At 40.7% G+C, this 21571-nt stretch overlaps 1 protein-coding gene across 1 annotated transcript in view; it reads left to right on the top strand.

The window, feature by feature from the left end:
- Positions 1-21571, top strand: part of KALRN (kalirin, RhoGEF kinase) — a gene marked incomplete at its 5' end in the record, with an annotated part of 339046 nt that overhangs the window by 175024 nt on the left and 142451 nt on the right. The window contains 13 exons of the mRNA XM_009996218.1: positions 254-403; positions 1298-1412; positions 4267-4382; positions 4936-5058; positions 7534-7716; positions 8398-8406; positions 8614-8732; positions 9964-10030; positions 10904-11013; positions 12885-12954; positions 14628-14717; positions 19075-19167; positions 20506-20617. Of these exons, the coding sequence (XP_009994520.1) occupies positions 254-403; positions 1298-1412; positions 4267-4382; positions 4936-5058; positions 7534-7716; positions 8398-8406; positions 8614-8732; positions 9964-10030; positions 10904-11013; positions 12885-12954; positions 14628-14717; positions 19075-19167; positions 20506-20617 (1357 nt within the window). The remainder of the gene's footprint in view (positions 1-253; positions 404-1297; positions 1413-4266; positions 4383-4935; positions 5059-7533; positions 7717-8397; positions 8407-8613; positions 8733-9963; positions 10031-10903; positions 11014-12884; positions 12955-14627; positions 14718-19074; positions 19168-20505; positions 20618-21571) is intronic.

The following is a 21571-nucleotide window of genomic DNA, read 5'->3' as shown; positions in this document are numbered from 1 at the left end:
CGGAAGAGAAGAAAGATTTATCACCCTTAAGCCACATGAAATGCATCCCAAGCCCTAGAGATCCTTGTGGGTGAGAAGAACTGCCAGACGATTGTGTCCAGGGCTTGTTTCACACCCATTTGTCTGCCACACCTTGGCCTATAGTCCAAAACATTTAGATTTGAAATGTTATTGCTCATAAACTTTTGCTAAATATGTTCATCCTAATTAAGATTGTAGATAACTGAACTGTTGTGCTGTGGGCATGTTCCAGGTGTGCAGTGTATTAGAGAGCTTGGAGCAAGAATACAGACGGGATGAAGACTGGTGTGGAGGTCGAGATAAACTTGGACCAGCAGCTGAGATAGACCACGTCATCCCTCTGATCAGCAAACATCTGGAACAGAAGGAGGCTTTTCTCAAGGTTTCATTTGCATTCTCTAATAAATCAGATAAATTCCCCATTAAGTAGTCAATTCAGAGCAGTGTTGGTGAATCTGAGAGGAGGCCCTGAGGTGTAATTCCAGTTCAGCTACTGTTATATTAGGGGTAATAAACATTATAATCAACACATACCTCAGAGAGATTTCATCAAGGACTAATTAGGTGGTATTTGCATTTTACATGGAGTATGTTAGTTGTGCTGGTCCAAATTTCAAATTTTCAAAATTGCAAATGATGAGCATTAGAAATTACAAGTATTGCAGCATTTTGGTTTTGGCTTATACAAACCATCTAGCATTTCTAATTCTGTCCTCCAAGTCAGTAACTGAAGAACTCCTGTCAAATGAAGCAGTTGTGTCTCTGCAGGGCAGCACCAGGATGGAGACAGAGATTTACTCCTGCCTTCCAGGTGCTGCTTTGTGAGAACTGTGGAGCTGACAGGCTGACAAGTCAATCAACAACCAGCCTCCCACTTTCCACTAAAACTGATACACAACAGGAAACTACACTTGCAGGGAAGGCTTAAGAAATTACGTCTCTAGATTGTACATTTTTTTGAAACAATGAAAACATCTTGAGAAATGAGTTAGCTTTGTTTAGATTGAAAATGTGTGATCTAATAGCTTTTTTATTATTGTCATTAATTGGCCTTAATATATAAAATCACCCACTATATTAAAAATTACTTGTATTTTAGTACATGTATGAGGCTTTTAATTTATTAGTGGAGTTTAGTGACTCTTAGCTGAACCTCTCATGCTTCTATACAAAAGAGAACTTCTCTATCCAGAGTAAGTAGAGAACTCCCTAGAGTTCCCTTTGGTTTCTTTGTTCACCTTTACTGATTCTTTTTGGTGGGGGTTATTTTTCCTAGGCCTGCACGCTGGCACGAAGGAATGCTGAGGTGTTCCTCAAGTACATCCACAGAAACAATGTCAGCATGCCTGGAGTAGCAAGCCACACAAGGGGCCCTGAGCAGCAAGTGAAAGGTTGGTGCACGGGTGCAATGCCAGCATTGGAGGTTTTTATTGCTTCCCCCTCTACTGTGTGGTCATCCTAAAATTTGTGAACATGCTGAAAAGGCATCTGAGGTTTTGCCATCTGCTTTCATTCAAATTATACATCTGCCTGACACCTTTAGCAGTGGTAAGTGAGGCCCCTCAGAAAGTGATGCCACCTCTGCTAGGCATGAGTTCTTATACAGAACTTCACTGCTGCGGGTGTTGATGGGGGAAAAAAGAAAAGTGGCTTGAAATGTGGGCTCTGTCTGGCTTCTTCTGTCAGGATAGTCCATGGGAATGACACTGTGCCATCCCCCCTCATATAGGTTTTCAGCTGAGATGATCAGACACTATTTTGCCTTAATATCTAAAAATGCACGAACAGGTATGCACATATAAAAGATAAGGTCTAGATGCCATCCTGTTGCTGTTGAGCACTGGAAAACAATGAACCCCAAACTTGTTTTTTCCTAGGACAAAACTGCTCAATTTTTTTGTCCCTGGAATCCTGTTTGATGTCCTACCACATCAGACAATCACCAGCAAAAGTATCTGTAGTTACTTTCCTTTAAGTCAAAAGAGCCCCGTTTACAATCAGATGATACATCTGAGATGTTTGAAATGTTTCCAGTCCTCTGCTTAATTAAACACTTGTTAATCTGTGCCTAGCAATGCTGCAAGGTACTGATAAGAATGAGCAAAGTGATTTTGGGGAACTAAAACAATTTTTGTTATTATTATTTTTTGTATTCTTATAAGCTGCAGGAAGATAGAGATTAAAGGCAGTGCAGTCAGTATATATGAGGAAGGGATGGGAACTTTGATTATACACAGAAGAAAAAAATGGTGCTGCTGAAGAGATTCTTTTCCTTCCATGCAATACCAGTTCTTCAATGTTAACATGACTTTGTTTAACTTTCCCCCACTACTGTGTCAAATGCTTGTTGTTGTTGTGGACTTTTGTTCCCACAGTTGAAAATCACTGGAAAGTTAATTAAATCCTAACTCAGCAAGCCCTTCACTATGCACCTGGTAGAAGTTTGTGAGGGTTCCTCACTGAGCTGGTTTGAAATAGCTCACATGTGTAAAAATCAGCTTGTATATTAGTCTGTTTTCTAAGCCAAGCATGTAATGCTAAGATTGCCGAGTCTTTCCATGGAAAATCTTTGAAGTGGACACTTCAGTTCAGACTAAAAGCATCATTTAGTAGGATAGTTATTTGTGCTTTCAGTGCAAAAGCATTAACACAAAATAAAATTAGTCTTATTTAGCATAAACTGTTTATGCAGAGACCTGATGTAGAGCACCTGTGAGAAGCTTCAAGTTCATTCTGTCATTCAGACCAAGTTCCCTCAGCAGAGACAGGGCTAGGTCTTGCAATTTACTTAGATATTACAAAGTTTTTGACCATAATCAGTGTCACACTTGTAAATGAGGAGAGACACATCCAAACCTGTTTGCTGCCACCAGTGTTGATACCTAAGCAACAAATATCAGTAGATTCAGAAAGAGCTTAAGATGTGAGAGGTTATTAACTGCTGTTGTAAATGGTTGTAAGTCGCTGTAAGTGATTGAGAAGCCAGATTCCAAGTTTTAATGAAGTGTGGCTGCTGCCCGGGCTGCGTGTGCCCAAACCCCCTCTAGTGGATGCTCTGCTGTGGGTTCAGGGCAGGAGGGCTGCCAGGTGAGGCACCAGCCTGAGCTCCGTACCGTGATTTGCCGGGGATGAGCCAGCTGCTGCCAGCTGTGCACGGCTTAGTTTAATTAGAAAAGGTCGGGTTTAGCTAAGGTTTATGCCAGCTACATAGTGTAAATCTCTTGCACCCTCTCTGCATGTAATCTTTTCAGTCCAACCCATGGTACTTTTTATATTAAAAGAGTCAAATCACACTCTTTTATCAAATTGATACAATCTGGCTGAGCACCCAGGTTTTGAGGGAGAACATGGGCATCCTAAACTCCAAGGAGTAGCAGGTTTTCTGCCAGTCTCTTCCTGAATCTGGGTGTTTCTTATATCCCTGTCACACACAAAACAGTTTAGAGGACCAATTTCAGACCTGAACCCAAAACTGTAGCCCAGCAATAACTGCACAGGGAGCAGCACAGAGAGTTGCCAGGTAGCACAGCTGTATAAGAAATCTCACCAGGTATGTCACACTGGGGGCTCAGGTCTGAATTTAATTCAGCCATGACCAGAGCTCTGCAGGGGACAGCAGGCTTTGGTGCCAAGTGCTTGGTGCCTGTGGCCAGAGCAACAGACAAGGTGGTAAAAGGGCAATTTCTCCTATGTCAACCAGTATTAGATTCCTGAAATAAGCAACAGAAGAGAATGAAACCGCTAGAAATCATGTACCCTCATGTATTTACTGGGGTAAATCCCAAACTGTCTTCTCTGTTACCTAGTAACACTGCAGCTGCACTTTTTTGTTGTTGTTGTTGTTTGTTTGTTTGTTTGGGCTTTTTTAAAGCAGCCCTTTTGAATCAATGCTTGTTTTTAAGAAGTAGCATCTCAGGGGCTAAAAATCTTCTTTACTGTGAGAGTGACAGAGCACTGGAACAGGCTGACCAGAGAGGTTGTGGAGTCTCCTTCTCTGGAGACATTCCAAACCTGCCTGGACATGTTCCTGTGTGATGTGCTCTAGGTGACCCTGCTCTGGCAGGGGGGTTGGACTAGATGATCTTTCGAGGTCCCTTCCAACCCCTAGGATTCTATGATTCTGCGAGGGGCTCTGCTCTTGGGAGTGCCATCCAGGCAGAGTGAATAAATTCAGCTTTGTATGGCTTATTTCTGTATGCACTCACAGAATCATTAATCATGCAGACGTTTTCCTTTGCCCTACAGCCATTCTGAGTGAGCTGCTGCAGAGGGAGAACCGGGTCCTTCACTTCTGGACCCTGAAGAAGCGGAGATTAGACCAGTGCCAACAATACGTTGTCTTTGAGCGCAGTGCCAAGCAGGTAGTGTGAAAACCCTGCTTCTGTCCTGGCAGTCTGTAAATATTTCTTATATCTGTGTTTCGTGGGGTTCCTGTTGCAATCTCAAGTTGCATTAAAAAACTGTAGTGTTTGAAAACATGTCCAATGTAGATTTAAAAACAATTCCAGAAAATTCCAAAGCCCTACGACAAAAACTCAGTGTTTTTGCCAGGTCAGATTAATTTCTAGATTTGATAATTTGTTTGGAAATATAAGAGCAAACTTGTTTTATTGAGCTATTACTGAATTTGAAAACTGCTTTCCCTGCATGCAGATTTATCTGTATATTGGTAGAATTCCCTTCATTCTTTTTTATCCTAGGAAACATACAGAACTTTTTCTATCCTCTCCCACCTGCTCTGATTGCTGTATTCTTTTTATGTGTTCCTAGAAAGTGTTTTAGTATACACAGTATTAAGTCCCAATGGATTTGATGTCCTTTATTTGGCAGATTATTTTTTTTGTTAGAGGATTAATTCTTGAAATAAAAAGACTTTTTTTGTTGTTTTCGTTTTGTTGTTTTTGACATCCACAGGCCTTAGACTGGATCCAAGAAACAGGTGAATATTACCTCTCTACTCACAACTCCACAGGGGAATCAGCAGAAGAAACTCAGGAACTCCTGAAGGAATATGGGGAATTCAGAGTACCTGCCAAGGTAAACAGTGACTTTAATCTAATTACAGTATATACCTTCATTTATGATCCTGTTTCAATATCTTAAATCTCTGTCAGAGTTTTCTCTTGATTTTGTATTTTCCTCCTGACATTCATAGCCCAGAAGATAAATGTCCTTTGAGAACTGTGATCTTTCATTTTTAGCAAGACACAGGCACAAAAGGGAGGTATTCTCCTCCTTGATCTGTGTTGGTAATAGATCACTTTTGTTTTGATCAGAAGAAAGAGAAAGTCTATTTGCATGCAGAGTTCACAGCAACATAGTAAGACATACCTTGATTCCATCCTCAAACAATCATACAAGAATGGTATAGAGTAACTAATGGATCTGAACATAGACAGTGTCATCTTGAATTCCCTGTCTCTTTCTTCTGTCATTGCAACCACAATTTCTTTTATTAATTCCATCTGGGTTGATCACAGATAATCATTTATATAATTAGAAATAATCTGCTGATCCCAGCAAAATACTTTAAATAAATGGGTTTGTAAACTCCAGGGTGAACATTTCAATACAAAGCTGCATTACCAAGAATCTATAAATTTATATGGAACAGTTCTGGGAAATCTGGTGGGGTTTACAGAGGAATTGTGATTGGATCTGCTTCAGAGAAATTAATTGAAACCATAGGTAATTCACAGACAGTGAATCCACAGGGGTAATAACAGTCACTGACAAGGATCTAAATTGCAAAGTCAGACTGCAGCAAGACCACAGCTTGGTATTATGTAGCTTCATTTCAGTGTGTCCTAAAATTGATCTTCTGTAATCCTTAAATTCTTCATTAGACTGTCCATACTTGCATGGGTTTGTTTTGTGAAAACAGGAGATAACTAAGAATGGATGGAAGTTAATTTAATAAGACAGCATCCATCCAGCATTCCTTTAACAGTACTCCTGGCCTCTCACCATCCATAATCAGTCCACCTGAAATCCACCTGTTCCAGTTTATAATTTAATTTTAATCAGATTAATCCTGATTCATCCTGAAGTTTCCAAACTACTTCTACTCTTGACTTAACCCAGGATCGAGTTTAATAGCTTGTTCCTTATTGATCGTTACTGGCTGTTCCTTACACTGTTGCACCTAGTCTTGCTCCCTAGGGCTCTACTAAATCAGTTTCCTGCTGCTGTCCTGGAATATTTTCACTGCTATATGGAATCTGGGAAATGCATGTCACTCCCAGACCGATGCCATTCTCAAACTGAGCTGTAAATGAAAGCCTTCCTGATCAAAATAGTTTTCTAGCCAAACCAATTGTCTGGAATGCAGAAACACCAATAGCTTGGGAATTAAATAGGAAGTCAGATTTTTTACTTCTCCATATCTAGCCTTACTTTAGTAGTCAATTAATTTGTTACAATAACCCCTGGTTCTGCTGTAAATTTATTTTGTTGGGGGAATCTCTTGAATTTAGATGTGTGTTTGAAATCTGCTAGGTGTTTTCTGGTCTGATATGGGTTTGTCCATTTGTGGTCAGGCTGCTGATAATATCAAGTACCTGGTAGGATGTCTCACATCAAGCAGAGTGGAAAGTTGCCCTCATCTCTGGAAAGCAGCTTGCCAGTACCTCTGGAAATATAACTGATTCTCCTTTTGCTTTTGAGGATTAACATGTGTTTTACAGCTGGAGTACAGCTTGTACAGTTGATATCCCAGTTTTTATTAGCATTTTGTACTTGAGTTGGCTCAAATAGGGTTCAGGCACCTTCAGTTCCTAGGATAGGTTTGGAATCTTAGCTACAATTTATAACTAGCTCTTTTGTTCCAGATTTGCACAGAGTTCCTCAACATGGGAAACCATAGTGACTAAGGGCAGTAAGAGTCCAAGTGGAACAGAGGAGACCTCTGGAATGTTTGAGGTCTCAGTGTGTGTTTTGGAGTTGAGATATCTTTTAGTTTGTAGTACCCTTACTAGAACTAAAATATGGATGGGAGATTTTCATAGACCAGAAACTTGGATCTAAATTCTGTTTGTTTCTGAAACAGTAGTAGTGAGTCAATTCCTGAACTCATATGTGTTGTATTAGTGACCTGACTACACAGGTCTGCAGAACCACCTAGGTATAGATTCAGAGTAGTTTTGTGTATTTTGTGAGATGTGACTCTAAAATCCTGTCTTCTAATTCAAGGCTTACAAAAAAAATAAGTTTTTTGTTATGAAAAGGAGTCATGTCTGAGTTCCAGGATGTTTTCCATATGTGTTTGTGTGTGTGTGGTTTCAGAAATTTGACTTCTTCTATCTCCTGCAGCTTCATAAGTGTCCTTATATAAATGTCATTGCTTTCATGTTTTACTGGGCAAAGTTTAAAGCATCTGACACTGTATAAGATGAAGTACAGGCACTCTTTAATGATGTATTAAAAATTGTGAGCTGCTTCTGACTGCTGTGTGAATTAAAAGCAAAGGAAATAATAATAATGCAATGTAACCAAGAACCATATTTTGGGCAGCAAACAAAGGAAAAAGTGAAGCTCCTCATCCAGCTGGCTGACAGCTTTGTAGAAAAAGGACATATACACGCCACTGAAATTAGGAAGTGGGTCACCACTGTTGACAAACGCTACCGTGACTTCTCTCTCAGGATGGGAAAATACCGCTACTCCTTGGAAAAAGCCCTTGGGATCAATACAGAGGTACTGTAAGTCCATGTCCTTCTGGGGTTTTATAGCAAAGCTGAAAGTCACAAAGGGAAGTGAAGGCTTTGTTATGAATGCTGCAGGTTATCGTGTATCCATTATAAACACTTAGAGCCCATCCAACCTGCCTAGTCAAGCTCACAACTGTTTTCTGAAGAGAAAAAGTTCTTCTGGGGGTGGGCGGGTGATATGAGGAGACAAATGAAGATCAGAAAGACTTTCTAAACAAATGTTTGCACCATTCGCAGGAGACCATGCAGCTACTGGGAAGGAGGAGGAACTACCCTATTTGAATCAAAGTCTGTGTTAATTTTAGCATGAGCCATAAATCCTGCACCCACACCATTATTTTGAGTCAGACTCAGGGTTTAACTGGAAGTTTCCATTCTCTCATCCTTTAACTAACCAAAAAATGGATCTCTAACCTCATCTCTGAGCTCTTTCAGGTGAAATAGAGCAACACAAGAGAAACAAAAATTAGAACCTACAGCTATTCCCTGGCCATAATACTAAGGGGGAGTGCCAGAAGCAGAAACCCTTAAAAACATTGTGATCAACCATCCTTCTAAATTAAGTACCAAAGAAAGAGGAATAAATTACCTCACTTACATCCTCCAGATACCTTAAATGTAGTGTTCCTTGTAGGGTTTCTGGTTTACAGAAAGTTACTAACCACAGTCTGGAAAGGTATTTCCATGGCAGAAGGCCATTGCAAGTTGGGATACTTTTCACCTTAGCCCTTTTCACTGTACTTCTTCTAAATGTCTTTGAATTTTCTTTTTTGTGACGTTACTTTTGTCCCTTCTTATCCATTTGATCTCGTGAATATGCTGCATTCTTGCACAAAAGTGAGGGTTACAATGAATTTAAAATCTGTGCTGTCACTTTTTCTAGGATAACAAGGACCTAGAACTAGATATTATTCCAGCAAGTCTTTCAGACCGGGAGGTAAAGCTGCGAGATGCAAATCATGAAGTCAATGAAGAAAAAAGAAAGTCGGCCAGAAAGAAAGAGTATGTCCTCAAGTGCTCACAGTCTGCCATGACACATTATCTAAGAGTGCTTCTATGATATTTGCATGACCAGAAATGACAGCCCTATAACTCCTTCCAGCTGTGGAGCTATTGTGATAAGTGTACAGGCGTAGGACAGAAGCTGTGACTTGTAGGCTTGACAATTTCAGAATATACAGGTTGAATTTCATTTGGTTTTAATCAGAAGTTGCCTTTGGAAAGGGAATGGACTGAGTCAAGCACTTTGATTAGACCCTGATGTCATGGAGACATCTCTTGTCATGATTTCTTTCTCGCTGTTTGTGAAAAGTAAAATGAACAGAAAAAAATAAAAAGACTCTTTTTATGTCTAGGTTTCATCTAAACTCCAGTGACATCAAGAGGAATTAACTGGGTTTCAGTGACATGAGTTCACTTGAAGTTTATGTTCAAATTTCAGTGGGTGTAGGACTGAGAACTGGAACTATTTTGTACTAGAGAAAATACTTGGAGAGTGCTTGTTGCACTTAAATCTAGAAACAGTCTAATTTTACAGTATTTTGTCTTAAAGTTTTGTGTGAAAATATTCTGGAAAACATTTGTATGTGCAATCTTTCTCAGCCCTCTGAAATTGTCACTACATGACCTTGATATGAAACTATTTCTGTTTGAGAGAACAGTGGTTACACCTGGTCTGCCTGTGTCACATTTTCAAAACACTGGGCATTTCAACTTGGAGATGCCCAGCCCCAGACACTACAGTTGCTGGGCTTCCCAGTAGTCTGAATTTTCTCTAGTTCGATAGCAAGCTGTTGAAGCCTGTTCAAAGTAGTGATGTCTCCCACATCCATCCGTATTGCCAGGAAAGTTTCGGGTGACACACACAAAACTATTAGTGAAGATGGAAGTATTGTCTGTAAATCTCAAGTCCTTGTTCGTGGGTAAAAGAAAAATATCTATAAATCAGTTGGCTGTTAAGGATGGACACGTAGGTAGTAAATTGCATCTCAAGGTTGTAGAAGTACAACTTTGTAGAATTTTAGGCAGAAAAGATATTTAGGAAATAGACCTACAAGGGACTAGAGTATGAAGTGGTATTTCATTCATGGAGCTGAAAGATGCAAAGTGAGGCAGCTGAAGGCTAAGAGTGGAAGTGTGCTGATTCCTGAAGATAACAGAAAGCTGTTTTGTTTTCTGTTCATTGTACAAATGCCTATAACGTCCTAAATACCTGAAATACTAACTTTTTCAGATTCATTATGGCTGAACTGCTTCAGACAGAAAAGGCTTATGTCAGGGACCTACATGAATGTTTAGAGGTAAGTTATAGCCTGGGAAGTCTCCAGCATGTTCAGAAAGGCCATCGTGTCCTTTGCCATGGTGATGTTTGCTGCAAAGGCTGACCTTGACTTGGCAGGTCTAAGTGAGGGCACCACCACTGGTGGGTAGCCACGGAGCTGTGTCTTGCTCATGGTGGGAGCTGGGTGGGCAGCAAGAAAGAGCTTGTTTCCCACAGCCAGTGCTCTGTGATCCCCATGCATGTCTTCAAGAATCTGCACTTCCTGGGACACCTGCGTGTGCCTTTATTTACAAAGCTGCACCAAGCCCTGCAAAGTGATAGTGATGTCCTGCACGCTGACTTCAAATGTGTTGGTTTCTAGTCTTTTTTTTTAATTGTGCCGCATTTAAAGAAATCAAATCTATTTGTTTGGATTGTTTCAAGCTAGAGAAAGAGCTGGATTTGCAATGTCAAATACCTTCCCTAGCTCTCCAGCAGGGTGTTCCTAAAGGGGACTGTGATATTCAGGGCAAAAAGCAGAGTGCATTTCAGTGCAATCTGTCAGCTTTCACATTCCTGCAGTGTAAAAGAGAATTTGATGTATCTATTGCTACTGAAGTGGCAAATCCAGCTTATCTCTCAACTGTTTCTGTCTGTAGTTTTTGGACACTGTCAGTTGCACAACAAAGACAGGTGTTATTGGCATGTTTCTGCTTTTCCCTCAGATAACTTGAGTGTCAGCACTTTGAATTTCTCTGGAGAGTTTTCTGTGACACTGGAATATTATTAGATTTTTTTTAACTTGTTTGTTTAATCTCCAAGTACATAGCTCCCTTGTCAGCCTGTGCCTTTGGAGATCTATTCTTTTTCACTGTGTTTCTTCACAAAACTAAGAATTGCTGGTGTCTTCCAGACTTACCTTTGGGAAATGACAAGTGGAGTGGAAGAAATACCTGCTGGGATCCTTAATAAAGAACACATCATCTTTGGCAATATTCAGGAGATATATGACTTTCATAACAAGTAGGTTTTCCTAACAGTTCTGTTAACATTTACTATGGGAATGAAAGGCATGTGTATACCTGTACATCTCTATGGTGTCTGCAGTGAACACCTATGGAACAAAACTCCCAGGAGTATGAAGTGATTGATCCAGATGTGCAAAATCATTTTTTATGTCTTGTTTTGTTTCTTCCACAAAACAAAATTGCATCCTAGTTTGAACCCCACATACAGCTCATTAACAATGTTAAAGTCATATTATTCCAGTGCTTTGTAGTCCTATACATCCTTTCTATCTCACAGCACTGGATCTGTCTGGAAGCTTGCCTGTCAAGAGTCTCAACTCTTGGAAAACACAAGGGGAAGAAGGAATGGTTGACATGAGCTGAGTTAATAAGTATCTTTCGTGCCACTTCTTGGAGAGTCTCTGTATCTGATCTGTAATAACAGTACTCTCTTTTATCAAGATAAGACTGTCTGTCAGATTAACTTAGAGGGCATTGTTTTCCTGCTATTATGTCAATGCAATAGCAGCTATAAACTTAACATTTAGGGGTGCTGAATCCCACAAGTTCAGTCTGAATTTCTAAGTCTGTCTTGAAGATACTCATCAAAACTAAAGCAGTTTGAAAAACAAATGAGAAAAGCCTTCCCTATTAAAGTTCAAGGAGACTTTCATTGCTTCAGCCAGTTAAGTGCACCATCACATACACATAAATATGGTGCAGCAGATGCTGCTATATGTATGCTTTTGAGGAAGAAGCTTCAAAACATAGCAAGATAGTAGATTCAAGCTACATTTCACATTAAAAGGCCTTTAAGCACTAGATTAATTGACTTCCAGCCCTTAATAATTGCCCTGTCATATGGGCAAATATTCTTCTCCCATCTGAAACTATGCTAGGATCACCCAGTTGCCTTCCCTTCTCTTTGTGGTGCTATATATTATTTTGTGTGACTCTGACTGATACCATCTAACTCCTCTTCTTTATCATGTTCCTTTGGTCCCAGCTAACACCCCTTCAACCTGCTTCAAAAACCACAATCAGGAGGTGAATGTGGGGCTCCCTCAGCAGCAGCTGCTGCTGCTGAGCAGGCGGGGAGGCCTCGCGGGCCTGTCGCCTCACCTGAGCTCACCTCTCAGCTCCCTGCTGCTCTCATTTGTGCTTTCTCTGACCCATCCCAGCCTGGTGCTTCTGTAAAAATCCTTTCCCACTAAAACTTCTACCAACGCTAAAATAAATGGCTCCCTCCTTGCCTCCACCAGTGTCCTCCACAACGTTCTCCTTTGGCTGATGGTGTCAAGACGTGCCCTGACCTAATTCAGGGTTGGAGAAACAGCACATTCAGTTTCTTTTCCTCCTTCTCCTTCTGTTTTGCATTCCTCTTTCCATGCAGGCATTGGTCAGAGCTCTATCTGCAAACAGATCTGTCACTCCTAGCACAAGGTGTTGATTACAAAATCCCTATTTTGGGAGTCCACTGCTTATTTAGGAAGCATCAAGCTCATTTAAATTGTTGTCATTGGCCCAGTGTGCTGAGTTTGGTGATGAAAAGCTCTCAGCTTTGGGCTTCTCTTTTAGCCATTCCTCTGAACCACAGCACAAGATTTTTCTGAAGATTCACAACCTGGGTCTTGAATATCACTTTGCAGTCTTGAATACACTAACCCCCCTACTAGGGATTGCTACAGTTTCCTTTCTAGTTGAGTCAGGCATAACTGAGCTCAAAAACCAACATACCTTGGCAAGGACACACTTTTTCCACTGGCATTGATTAGCCTTGTCATTGAGATACAAGTATTGATCATTAGCACTGATTAACCCACTGGTCATTCTGGTTCTCTTGGATATTTGACTGTAACTAATGACATTGGTGTCTTCTCTTTTCAGCATTTTTCTGAAAGAACTAGAGAAATATGAACAACTGCCTGAGGATGTGGGCCACTGCTTCGTCACCTGGGTAATGAGGCTGCTTCTTTTCATGATTTATTAAAATTAGTTCCTCTAGCACAATGGAAACAGGCTGGGAATTGGTGCAAGGGTTACATCCTTAGTGATAAGGGAGAATAGGAGCTGATCTGGAACTACGATTGCTTTGTTCCTTCACCTTTCCCAGGGTGCAAAGTTCCCTCCCTAAGCAGTGGGGTAAAGGCTTTCCAGAGCCTCTGTCCTGGTCCTGCACTGACCAGCACAGCTTTTATCTCTGCTGGTTCCTGTTTAACAGGACTTTGTCAAACCAAACCTGCATTTACAGGTGGCATTCATTTCCGTGTGAAAGGCACTTGAAGGATGGACATTTTAATTCTTAAAATACCCTTCATAGAGAATTTTAGTTTTATTGGGAGACCTCTACAAAGACATGAGCAACATATTTTATCAATATTTTTCTTCAGAAATTAGCATTCAATTGCTGAACCCCTATGCTCTCTCATTCCATTACCCAATGCCAGCATCATTTCCAACAGGATTTGGAAATCTTGATACTAAGAGTCTTCATGGGCATGGGAGGCTCCAGGAATTTGCTACAGTCGTTTATCTGTATGAAAGCTTTTCCCTTACCAAAAGATTTACTACAGAATTCAGCCATCTTCATGTTTCCTCTAATGGCTTTGCTCATATTTAATAGCTGGGAATTAGTATTTTGCAACATTTTCACTTACAAAAAAGAATTTAAAAATTAGCATGTTTGGATGGGATTTTAATTTAAAGACGTGACACAAATATTGGTGGAATGGATTAAAAATATTGTTTACGAAGAAAAAGTTACATATTTATGAAAGATGGACCTATTTAGGTACTTTTCTGTGCAAAATCTTCTTGGTACTTTTAAGATACTACCACATCATCTCAACAGTAGTACCTGTCCAGAGCTGTGTGTATGGTTACAGACACACATACAAAGGTACCTGCTCAATTGTAGGGTCCTGTTATTTAGACACCTGGCATAAAAAATGCAATAGAAGGCCATCCTCCTCTTCTGTTTGCCTGCCTCTTCCTGAGACCAGAGTTGAGTAACAGGAAACTGTTCTAAGGCAGGAGTGCACAGATGCTTTGAATTTCCTCTTAAAAATGAATAAATTAGGAAATGAAATCCAAAATGCTCCTAGCACAACATAAAGTTTGAGCCATTAAAGTCAGAACCAAGGTAGGAAAAGCAAGTTTGGGCCAGGTGTCACAAATCTGAGCCAATCTCAAGTCAAAAATGTTAGCTCAAGACAATTTAAGCCAGGTGATTGTTTTGCCCATGGTTTCTACACTGGCTTTATCTGCAAGTAGGTGTTAGAGCCAAGTTTTCATGCCCAGGTTTTGATACCTGCAGATTTTTGGTAAAATTAGTGCAACACCATTAGAGTGCTTAGAGATTATTTTATAGCTGTATCAAAGTTTTAGGTCTTTCCTCTGTGACACTTGTTAAAGAAGGCCTCCATAGCTGTTAGATGGTGCACCTCATTCCTCTCTGAACTGCTCAGGTGAGGTATGGTCTGTAAGTCTTCTGTGCTTAATTTGCAATTCGTGCATTGCTTTAAGAGGTGGGGGTTTACCACCTGTATTTTTCCTGGTAAGCCTTATTGAAAGACTGTGCAAGCAGAGAAATAGCTAATCTTACTTTTCCCTTGATGTTTGTTTTTACAGGCAGATAAATTTCAGATGTATGTCACCTACTGCAAAAACAAGCCTGACTCCAACCAGCTCATCCTGGAACATGCAGGGACTTTCTTTGATGTAAGCAACCATTTTCATTTTCCTTCAGCACACGTAGTGCGGCAGAAACACCTCCTCTTTAGATCTGAGAAATGGGTTCCTTTTTGTACTTTGGCATTTGGGTGTTTTATTCCACTGCAGATATCACATGCTGTGAAAACTGATAGGCTGTGGTATGATGTGTGATCTTCAGCAGTGTGGCAAGTAATTTTTTATGGAGATATACATTCTTGTGGGAACCTCTGTGCATTTTTCAGACCCAGTCTTTCTAAAGATCTGGTTTAGATGTACTCTCCACTTCTGGGCTTAGTGGTAAAATGAAAAGCAGATCCTGTTATGTGTTAGGGCCTGAAATCCCTAAGTCCAAAACAAGATCCAAATTTTATCCACCCTATTAAACATTTGCTTATTCATGCTAGAAACAGACTCCATTGACTTCAATTAGACTATTTCCCTTGCAAGCACTACACCTGGTGATAAACATTTCCAGGCTCCAAACCCAATTTTGTAGGCTGAGACAAATTTTTAAAGTTTTTTAATACTTCCAAACTAAGTTTTCTTTCTGACCTTTGGAACCTCATTTATTTTGCCATGTTTGTTAACTTGCAGCTTAGTTGCCTTCCTGAAAAATGGTGAGACCTCTTTTCTGAAGCAGTGAAAATCTTTTTACAAATGTCACCACTCCAAGGGTTCCAAGATGCCTGGCATGAATCAGCTCCTCAAGGTTCCACATGTGCCAATGCTTATAGCATTCCAGTGAAATTTAACACCATAAGATCTCACTTGAGACTTAAGTGATGAACACCCTTTTCTTTTGCTTCGTTTTTCCCTTGTTACCAAATGGTCTAAAAGTAGATTTGAACTAAAAGGGATTTTCCAGGAGGTGGCGCTTGAGCCTATTTAATGGTTTGTACTGGTTAGTGACTCGAGAAGGGTTTGAGCTGCCTTGGTCTTGTTTGCACAGGTTCAAAGCATTTCCTCTGCCAAGTTTTTTCCACTCCAACTCTGTATATGGCCTAGAAACCTGCCTGATGTTACTTAACAGAGGATATTCATGTGTTAGCACCTGCTTTTTTGCAAGGCGAGATGTTTTCCTTCTACTGATGGGAATTGTGCTGGGCTACACAGTGATGCCTGTACAAAAAGGGAAAGTTGATTATCCCCCCAGAAAAATGCACTAGGAGTCACTCCATCTGACTAAGATAATACGAAGTTCCTGTAGATCCTTCTTATCTTGATCTTGGAGTGGCAGTGGTTAAGTAGCAGGACAAGGGGCAGAGGAAATGGCTGGTTCTTTTATTCTAGGAAGAACCTGGAATTTCTTAAAACACCCTGATGATGAGCATGAGTTACCTAGAATAACACTTCTTAGTAAGAAGCCTGATGGAAGATCTCAAATGTAAAACCCCATAAATGTCATAAACCATCCCAGAAAGACACCTTTGAAATGAAAACAAGTAGTCCAAATCATCTGTCTGAACCCTTCAAGTTCATGGAAAATTTGCAGATTCGAGGCTCATTGCAAAGGCTTTAGCTGGTAGAAATCAACATATTATTGAAGATCTAGAGTTGACTTCAGTGTCTGTTATTTAAGCAACCTTTGGTCCTTAGCACAAAGACAGAATTTGGTTGTCATCTATGGCTTCTGCCATTTTGAATAATTTCCTTTAAAATTTGAAAAGTTAATCTATTCACTTGTTACATTCAAGAAGCCACAAGGTGCCTTCAATTTACATCACCAGCATTTACAAAGTCAAACATGGTAAAGCTCATTGACTTTGGAAGCATTGCAGAACACTGTTTCTGCATGGATGATGGTTCTTGGACAGTTTCTCACTGAGCTAGAGCATCCTTTAGGAAGTGGACAGAGGAGCAGGGTCTGTTTCTCCTTAGTAATTATTTTCTGAAATAATTTACCAAAGATTTGTCTCTTGTACTACAAAACCTAAATGTTTTCTGAGGTTTTTAGTACTGAATCAGTCTACTCAGCAATCCCTTGGTGTTTACACCCAGTTCAGGATGCAGCTTGTCCCACTAAACAACTGTACACAATGAGATGACTTACTTTGTGAATCTCTTCAGACATTTGGTATAAAATCTGGGCATTTTATCACTGCCTTATGGTAAAATCAGCAATTCTTATGGTATGATATTGTGGACAAGTATTCCTTTCTCCATCTTGTCTATCCAAGGTGGGGTCCTGTGCTACCCTATGCAGAGGATGTTTTTGGTGTTTTTCTGGGATTCTATCACTGCATGTAAGACTACATGTTGTTCCTGTTCTGCAGCTCAGCTAGTTTGCAACACACAACTGCCAGCACATGGTGCCTGTCAGACACTTTAATTTCTTCCAAGCTCTTAGGACGCTTTTCCACCCAAGGAGTAACTAAAGTTGTGTCTAATGGTGAGCCATGGTGCACTGTAACATGAAGCAACCTTGCTTTACACAAGAAGCAGGGCAAAATAGAGATCACAGGGCCCTGTGGCTGGATTGCTTGTAAAGCCTGCCAGCTGTTTCAAAGCTAGGTCAGATATCTCTCCAGTTCATGTTACTTAGAGGTGTGTAAGAAATGTCTGCACTACCACGCTCTACCCTGCACAGACCTCTCCAATTTCCACCTCCACCCACAGTAAGTTCAGACGTCTCCAGTTGCTACAAAGCCACCCCAAGACACGCTCTTGCAGGCTGCCATCTTACTCCAAGCTTCAGAGACCAGAGGGAGGTGCTGCAGGGAAAAGGTCCCTTTCCAGCAGCGTATTTTTCTGATTGCCATGTAGCAGTGCTGTTGCTTCCCTGCTGCTGGTTCCTGTGACAGTTGTCACCCCACCAACATACTCTGTCTCTGCAGTGCCTGACTGGGGAGCATCCTGGCAGAGCAAGGAATGACTGATGGGGAGGCTTCTTGCTGGGAACATGCTCTGCTGTTCAGAGAGCTGAGAGGAAGGAATATGGCTAAATTCATTTCTTGGATCAAATAAAAATGAGTGTGCTTAGCCAGCTCCAGGAAGTTCACAGACATGGTCGAGGTCTCACTGGCTCCCACAGTTACTAATTGAGTCCCAGGCATGTGCTCTGCAGACACTGCCCTGTTTGGAGCCAGCCATGACTCAGCCTTCTGTTAACTCCATTAACCCCCACACAGAGCCCATTTCTCTTTTTGGTTTTGTTCATGGCACCAGAGATTCTTTTTCCCAAAACAAGCTTATCTAGGAAAAACCAAAAGAAACACGAAACACCAAAACAACAACAAAAACCCAATGAAAACAAAAAGAACCAAGCCTTTTGGCACATTGTGTGAAAAGTGGCTATTTTTTGTCTCAGCATAAAGATAAGTACTGGAGCTAAAAAACTCAGTAACCTCCCTAGTACTCAGCAGAAAATCAGACCGTATACAGAAAGAAAATCTCCATTCTTGGTAGCTCTTTCCATTTAATCTTCATAGCTTCTGTAGCCTCAAATTTACCACCCAGTAGCTGGAGATAAGCCCTGTTGCCCCTCCTCATCTGGTTCCTTAGGAACCTAGGATTTCCTGCAAGGGGAGGTATGGCCAGGGCCTGGCAGAGATAGAAGGAATTCCAAGCTGTTCTATTTCAGCAGAGAATCTTGCCCTGTAGGGGATAAGTTTGAAGTCTTTTACATGGCTAAATCTGTGCATTAGAGTCCTGTAGGATTTTCAGGAGCTCCTAAATCTCACTGGAACCAGTTGAAGGGAGGCATCTGGGCCCTTTGCAGACCTCACCAGGTGCCTATCTGCAGTGTCTCCAGAAGTTAATGAGCAAATCAGACTGATCAGCACAGGCATTTTGGTTGAGATTCAGGTGACAAAACAGAAGTATTAGGGCTGTGAAAGGTATAATAAGAGTATCTCTCCTGGCCCCCAGATGCCACCTCAGAATAATGTAAGTATGTCAGCACTGTGTCAGACCTGTTGCTCCCATGTGGATATTTCAGCTACCCCAGGGCTCTCAAACAGTACTAGATGCTTATGTTTAGACAGTTAAATTACACCCTACGCATGCAATTTAATTTAATGTCACTCCATTTTAATTGAATGTTAAGACTCTGCTTTCAGCCTTCATAGCTAGGAGGAACCAGTTGAGATGACAGATAAGTCGTATTTAAATCAAAATGTGTGTAGTTTACTCAACATAGCCCTAGCTTGACTTGCACAGGGGCCCTGCAGCTTAAGTGGCTTGAGAGGGACTCTGCAGGGACTCTGCCAGCCTTTCTGAAGCCAGTTATTTGCATGTGAACCCAAAGAGAGTTAAACTAAAAAAAGAAGTGCAGAGATCTAGAGCTAAAATTAGTTAGGAGTGATTCTGCCAGGCAGGGGGTTAACAGTTTTCCATGACTGACTGCTGGTTTATTCTCTTCTAGGAAATTCAGCAAAGGCACGGTCTGGCCAACTCTATCTCTTCTTATTTAATCAAGCCTGTCCAGAGGATCACAAAATACCAACTCCTACTGAAGGTACTTTAGTGAGCTGCCCAAATCTGCCCATGCAGAGCAGTTCCCAGGTGTGATGAGTCAACTTATTCTTTAGGGAGCTGCTTGTTCATGATCTCTAAGCAGCAACTGTTGAGCTGCTACTCCTACTGCTCAAGCTGAACATGGCAACAAAGCGTGAAATCAGGTCGAATGCTTTAAAGGAAAAGACTCATAGAAAGGGGGGAAAAAAACAAACACAGTAAAAAATTAAGCACCTTTTTCAACCAGGGTTTATTTGTATCCAAGTGGACTTAACCCTAAAAAGCAAGAAGAGTGAAAGGAAAATTGAAGGGATGACAGAATTGTTTGTTTGCTTTTGCTAAGTTTGTGACATGTACTAATTTGATTAAAGGCTTCAGTGACAGCAGTAATGAACTTTGGGAAATTTCACTGACTCTTGATTGAGACTCCTTCACTGGTGTTAGATTGCATTCAGGAGCTGACACTTTTGTGTTTGAAAAGCAGGGAAAAGCTTCATATACAAAGCAAAGGATTCCAAGTGAAACATTAATATATCCTATTAAAAAAAAATAAAAATTACTTTGTGGGTCTGTTGTAAATTGGTTACAGGTTTTTGCAGTACCTTGTGAGTAGGTGAATTTTAGATCCAACTTAGCCAGCCACTGTACACTTCAAAACTAGTAAGCCAGAGAAGAAACAATAACCAGGAAATAAGGCAAGAAACAGATTCTGATTTTGAAAGACTAGGACCAGATATTGCAGCTCTTTAAATCTTTCTGTGTATATACCAAAGGACTGATGTGCTGCACTAGGAAGGTATTTAACACATTCAACACATTTAATGTGTTGACAAATCTGTGCTTTGTACCAGTTTACTGAAACAACACCCAGGTTTACTGATGTCTTCCAAGTGCTGTGGCACAGCCAGCTTGCGCTGCACAAACCATCTGGTAACGGGAGAGCTGAAACACCACTTTGGGCTCCTCCTCAGGTGAACCTTTCCTGAAGGGACCTCCCTCCCTACCCTAGGCACAGTGAGCCTTGCCAGCACTCACTGGTACTGCTGGATGAAGCCAGGGTCCCTGCAGCCTGGGTGGCACAGCTGGACTGGCTGATACCTGCTGCAGAGGCATAAGTCGGCAGAAACCTTTGGGGTGCACAGCGTTACTCAAGGGCACCTTGATTTGTCTTGCTTTATAGTCATTCCACTGTCTGTGAGCATCCACAGCAGATTTTGATGCAGTCCAGCTTTCTCCTGTCACTGTTAGAGAAGCAGTTGTGTCTACCAAGTAACACAGTCAGATACAAAAGCCAGCATGTTGGTCAGTCTGTTTATAGCTGTTCTGCGTTGCTTCTTAGGAACTTCTAACCTGCTGCGAGGAGGGAAAAGGAGAACTCAAAGATGGCCTGGAAGTGATGCTCAGTGTCCCAAAGAAGGCCAACGATGCAATGCACGTCAGCATGCTGGAAGGTAGCAGATGGGCAGGTGGCTGGGGCAGGGGAGGGACCCCCCAGTCAGCAGCACCTTCTTATAACTTATACACAGTTAGCACAGGTTGGCTGTAGCAGTGCTGTTGATTGGCCATAATTTTTAGGTACTTCCTAGCTCCTTTCTGGTCTTTCTTTAAAAGTCTGGTAAGAATAATCCTGGCCAGGAAGTTTTGGGTGTTTATTTATATCTTATGCATATATATATGTATTTATATGAATATATATATATATTTATATGAATATATATACATATATATATCTGTGTGTCTGTATACATATACAATGTATGGATGTATATATATATTTAGTTAAAACAGTCTCACTTAATGAAACCAACAGAAACAGAAACCTGTGTGAAACAGTATCATTTTTAGCTTCTGGCAGCCATAGCAATTATTGGAGGAAAACATTTCTAAATACTGTCTCAACATTTCAAAATAAAAAGTTCTGATTGTCTGAGTCCAAACAGCTTCTGTTTCAAAATGTTAGTAAAATTATCTTAGAGATTTATCTTTTTTTTTAAAGTATTATTATTTAAAACTATATATATAAGAAATAATTGTATTGCCTCAAAGTTAAGTCTTTTATTGGCTTTTTGATATTTGAAGTATTCCTAAGATGGTGCCAGTAGTTAAACAGCACATTAAGACCAGGTGATTAAAATTGCAGGGTGACAAACTGACCCAGCATAGGTAGAAACACTATAAAGATGGTTTTAGCTGTGGTGTCTGGTAAAAAGCAAGGTTTCCCAAAATAATACCTGGATAATCTGTCCCCATGAGATGACCAGCACCGTGCAATAATAAAGAAGCAAGATGACTTTGTTAGGGCAGACAAGCACTTGGACAGTTGTCTTCTGAATAAATCATTATTCCTCAATATTTGGAGCAGGAGCCAGGGCTGCTTGCTGCTCTCCTAGGGCTGTTTGGTGTGA

Source organism: Chaetura pelagica, unplaced genomic scaffold (assembly GCF_000747805.2).
Source record: "Chaetura pelagica isolate M959 unplaced genomic scaffold, ChaPel_1.0 scaffold3, whole genome shotgun sequence".
In the NCBI taxonomy this organism is placed as follows: Eukaryota; Metazoa; Chordata; class Aves; order Apodiformes; family Apodidae; genus Chaetura; species Chaetura pelagica.
This window is presented reverse-complemented; position numbering and strand designations above follow the sequence as displayed.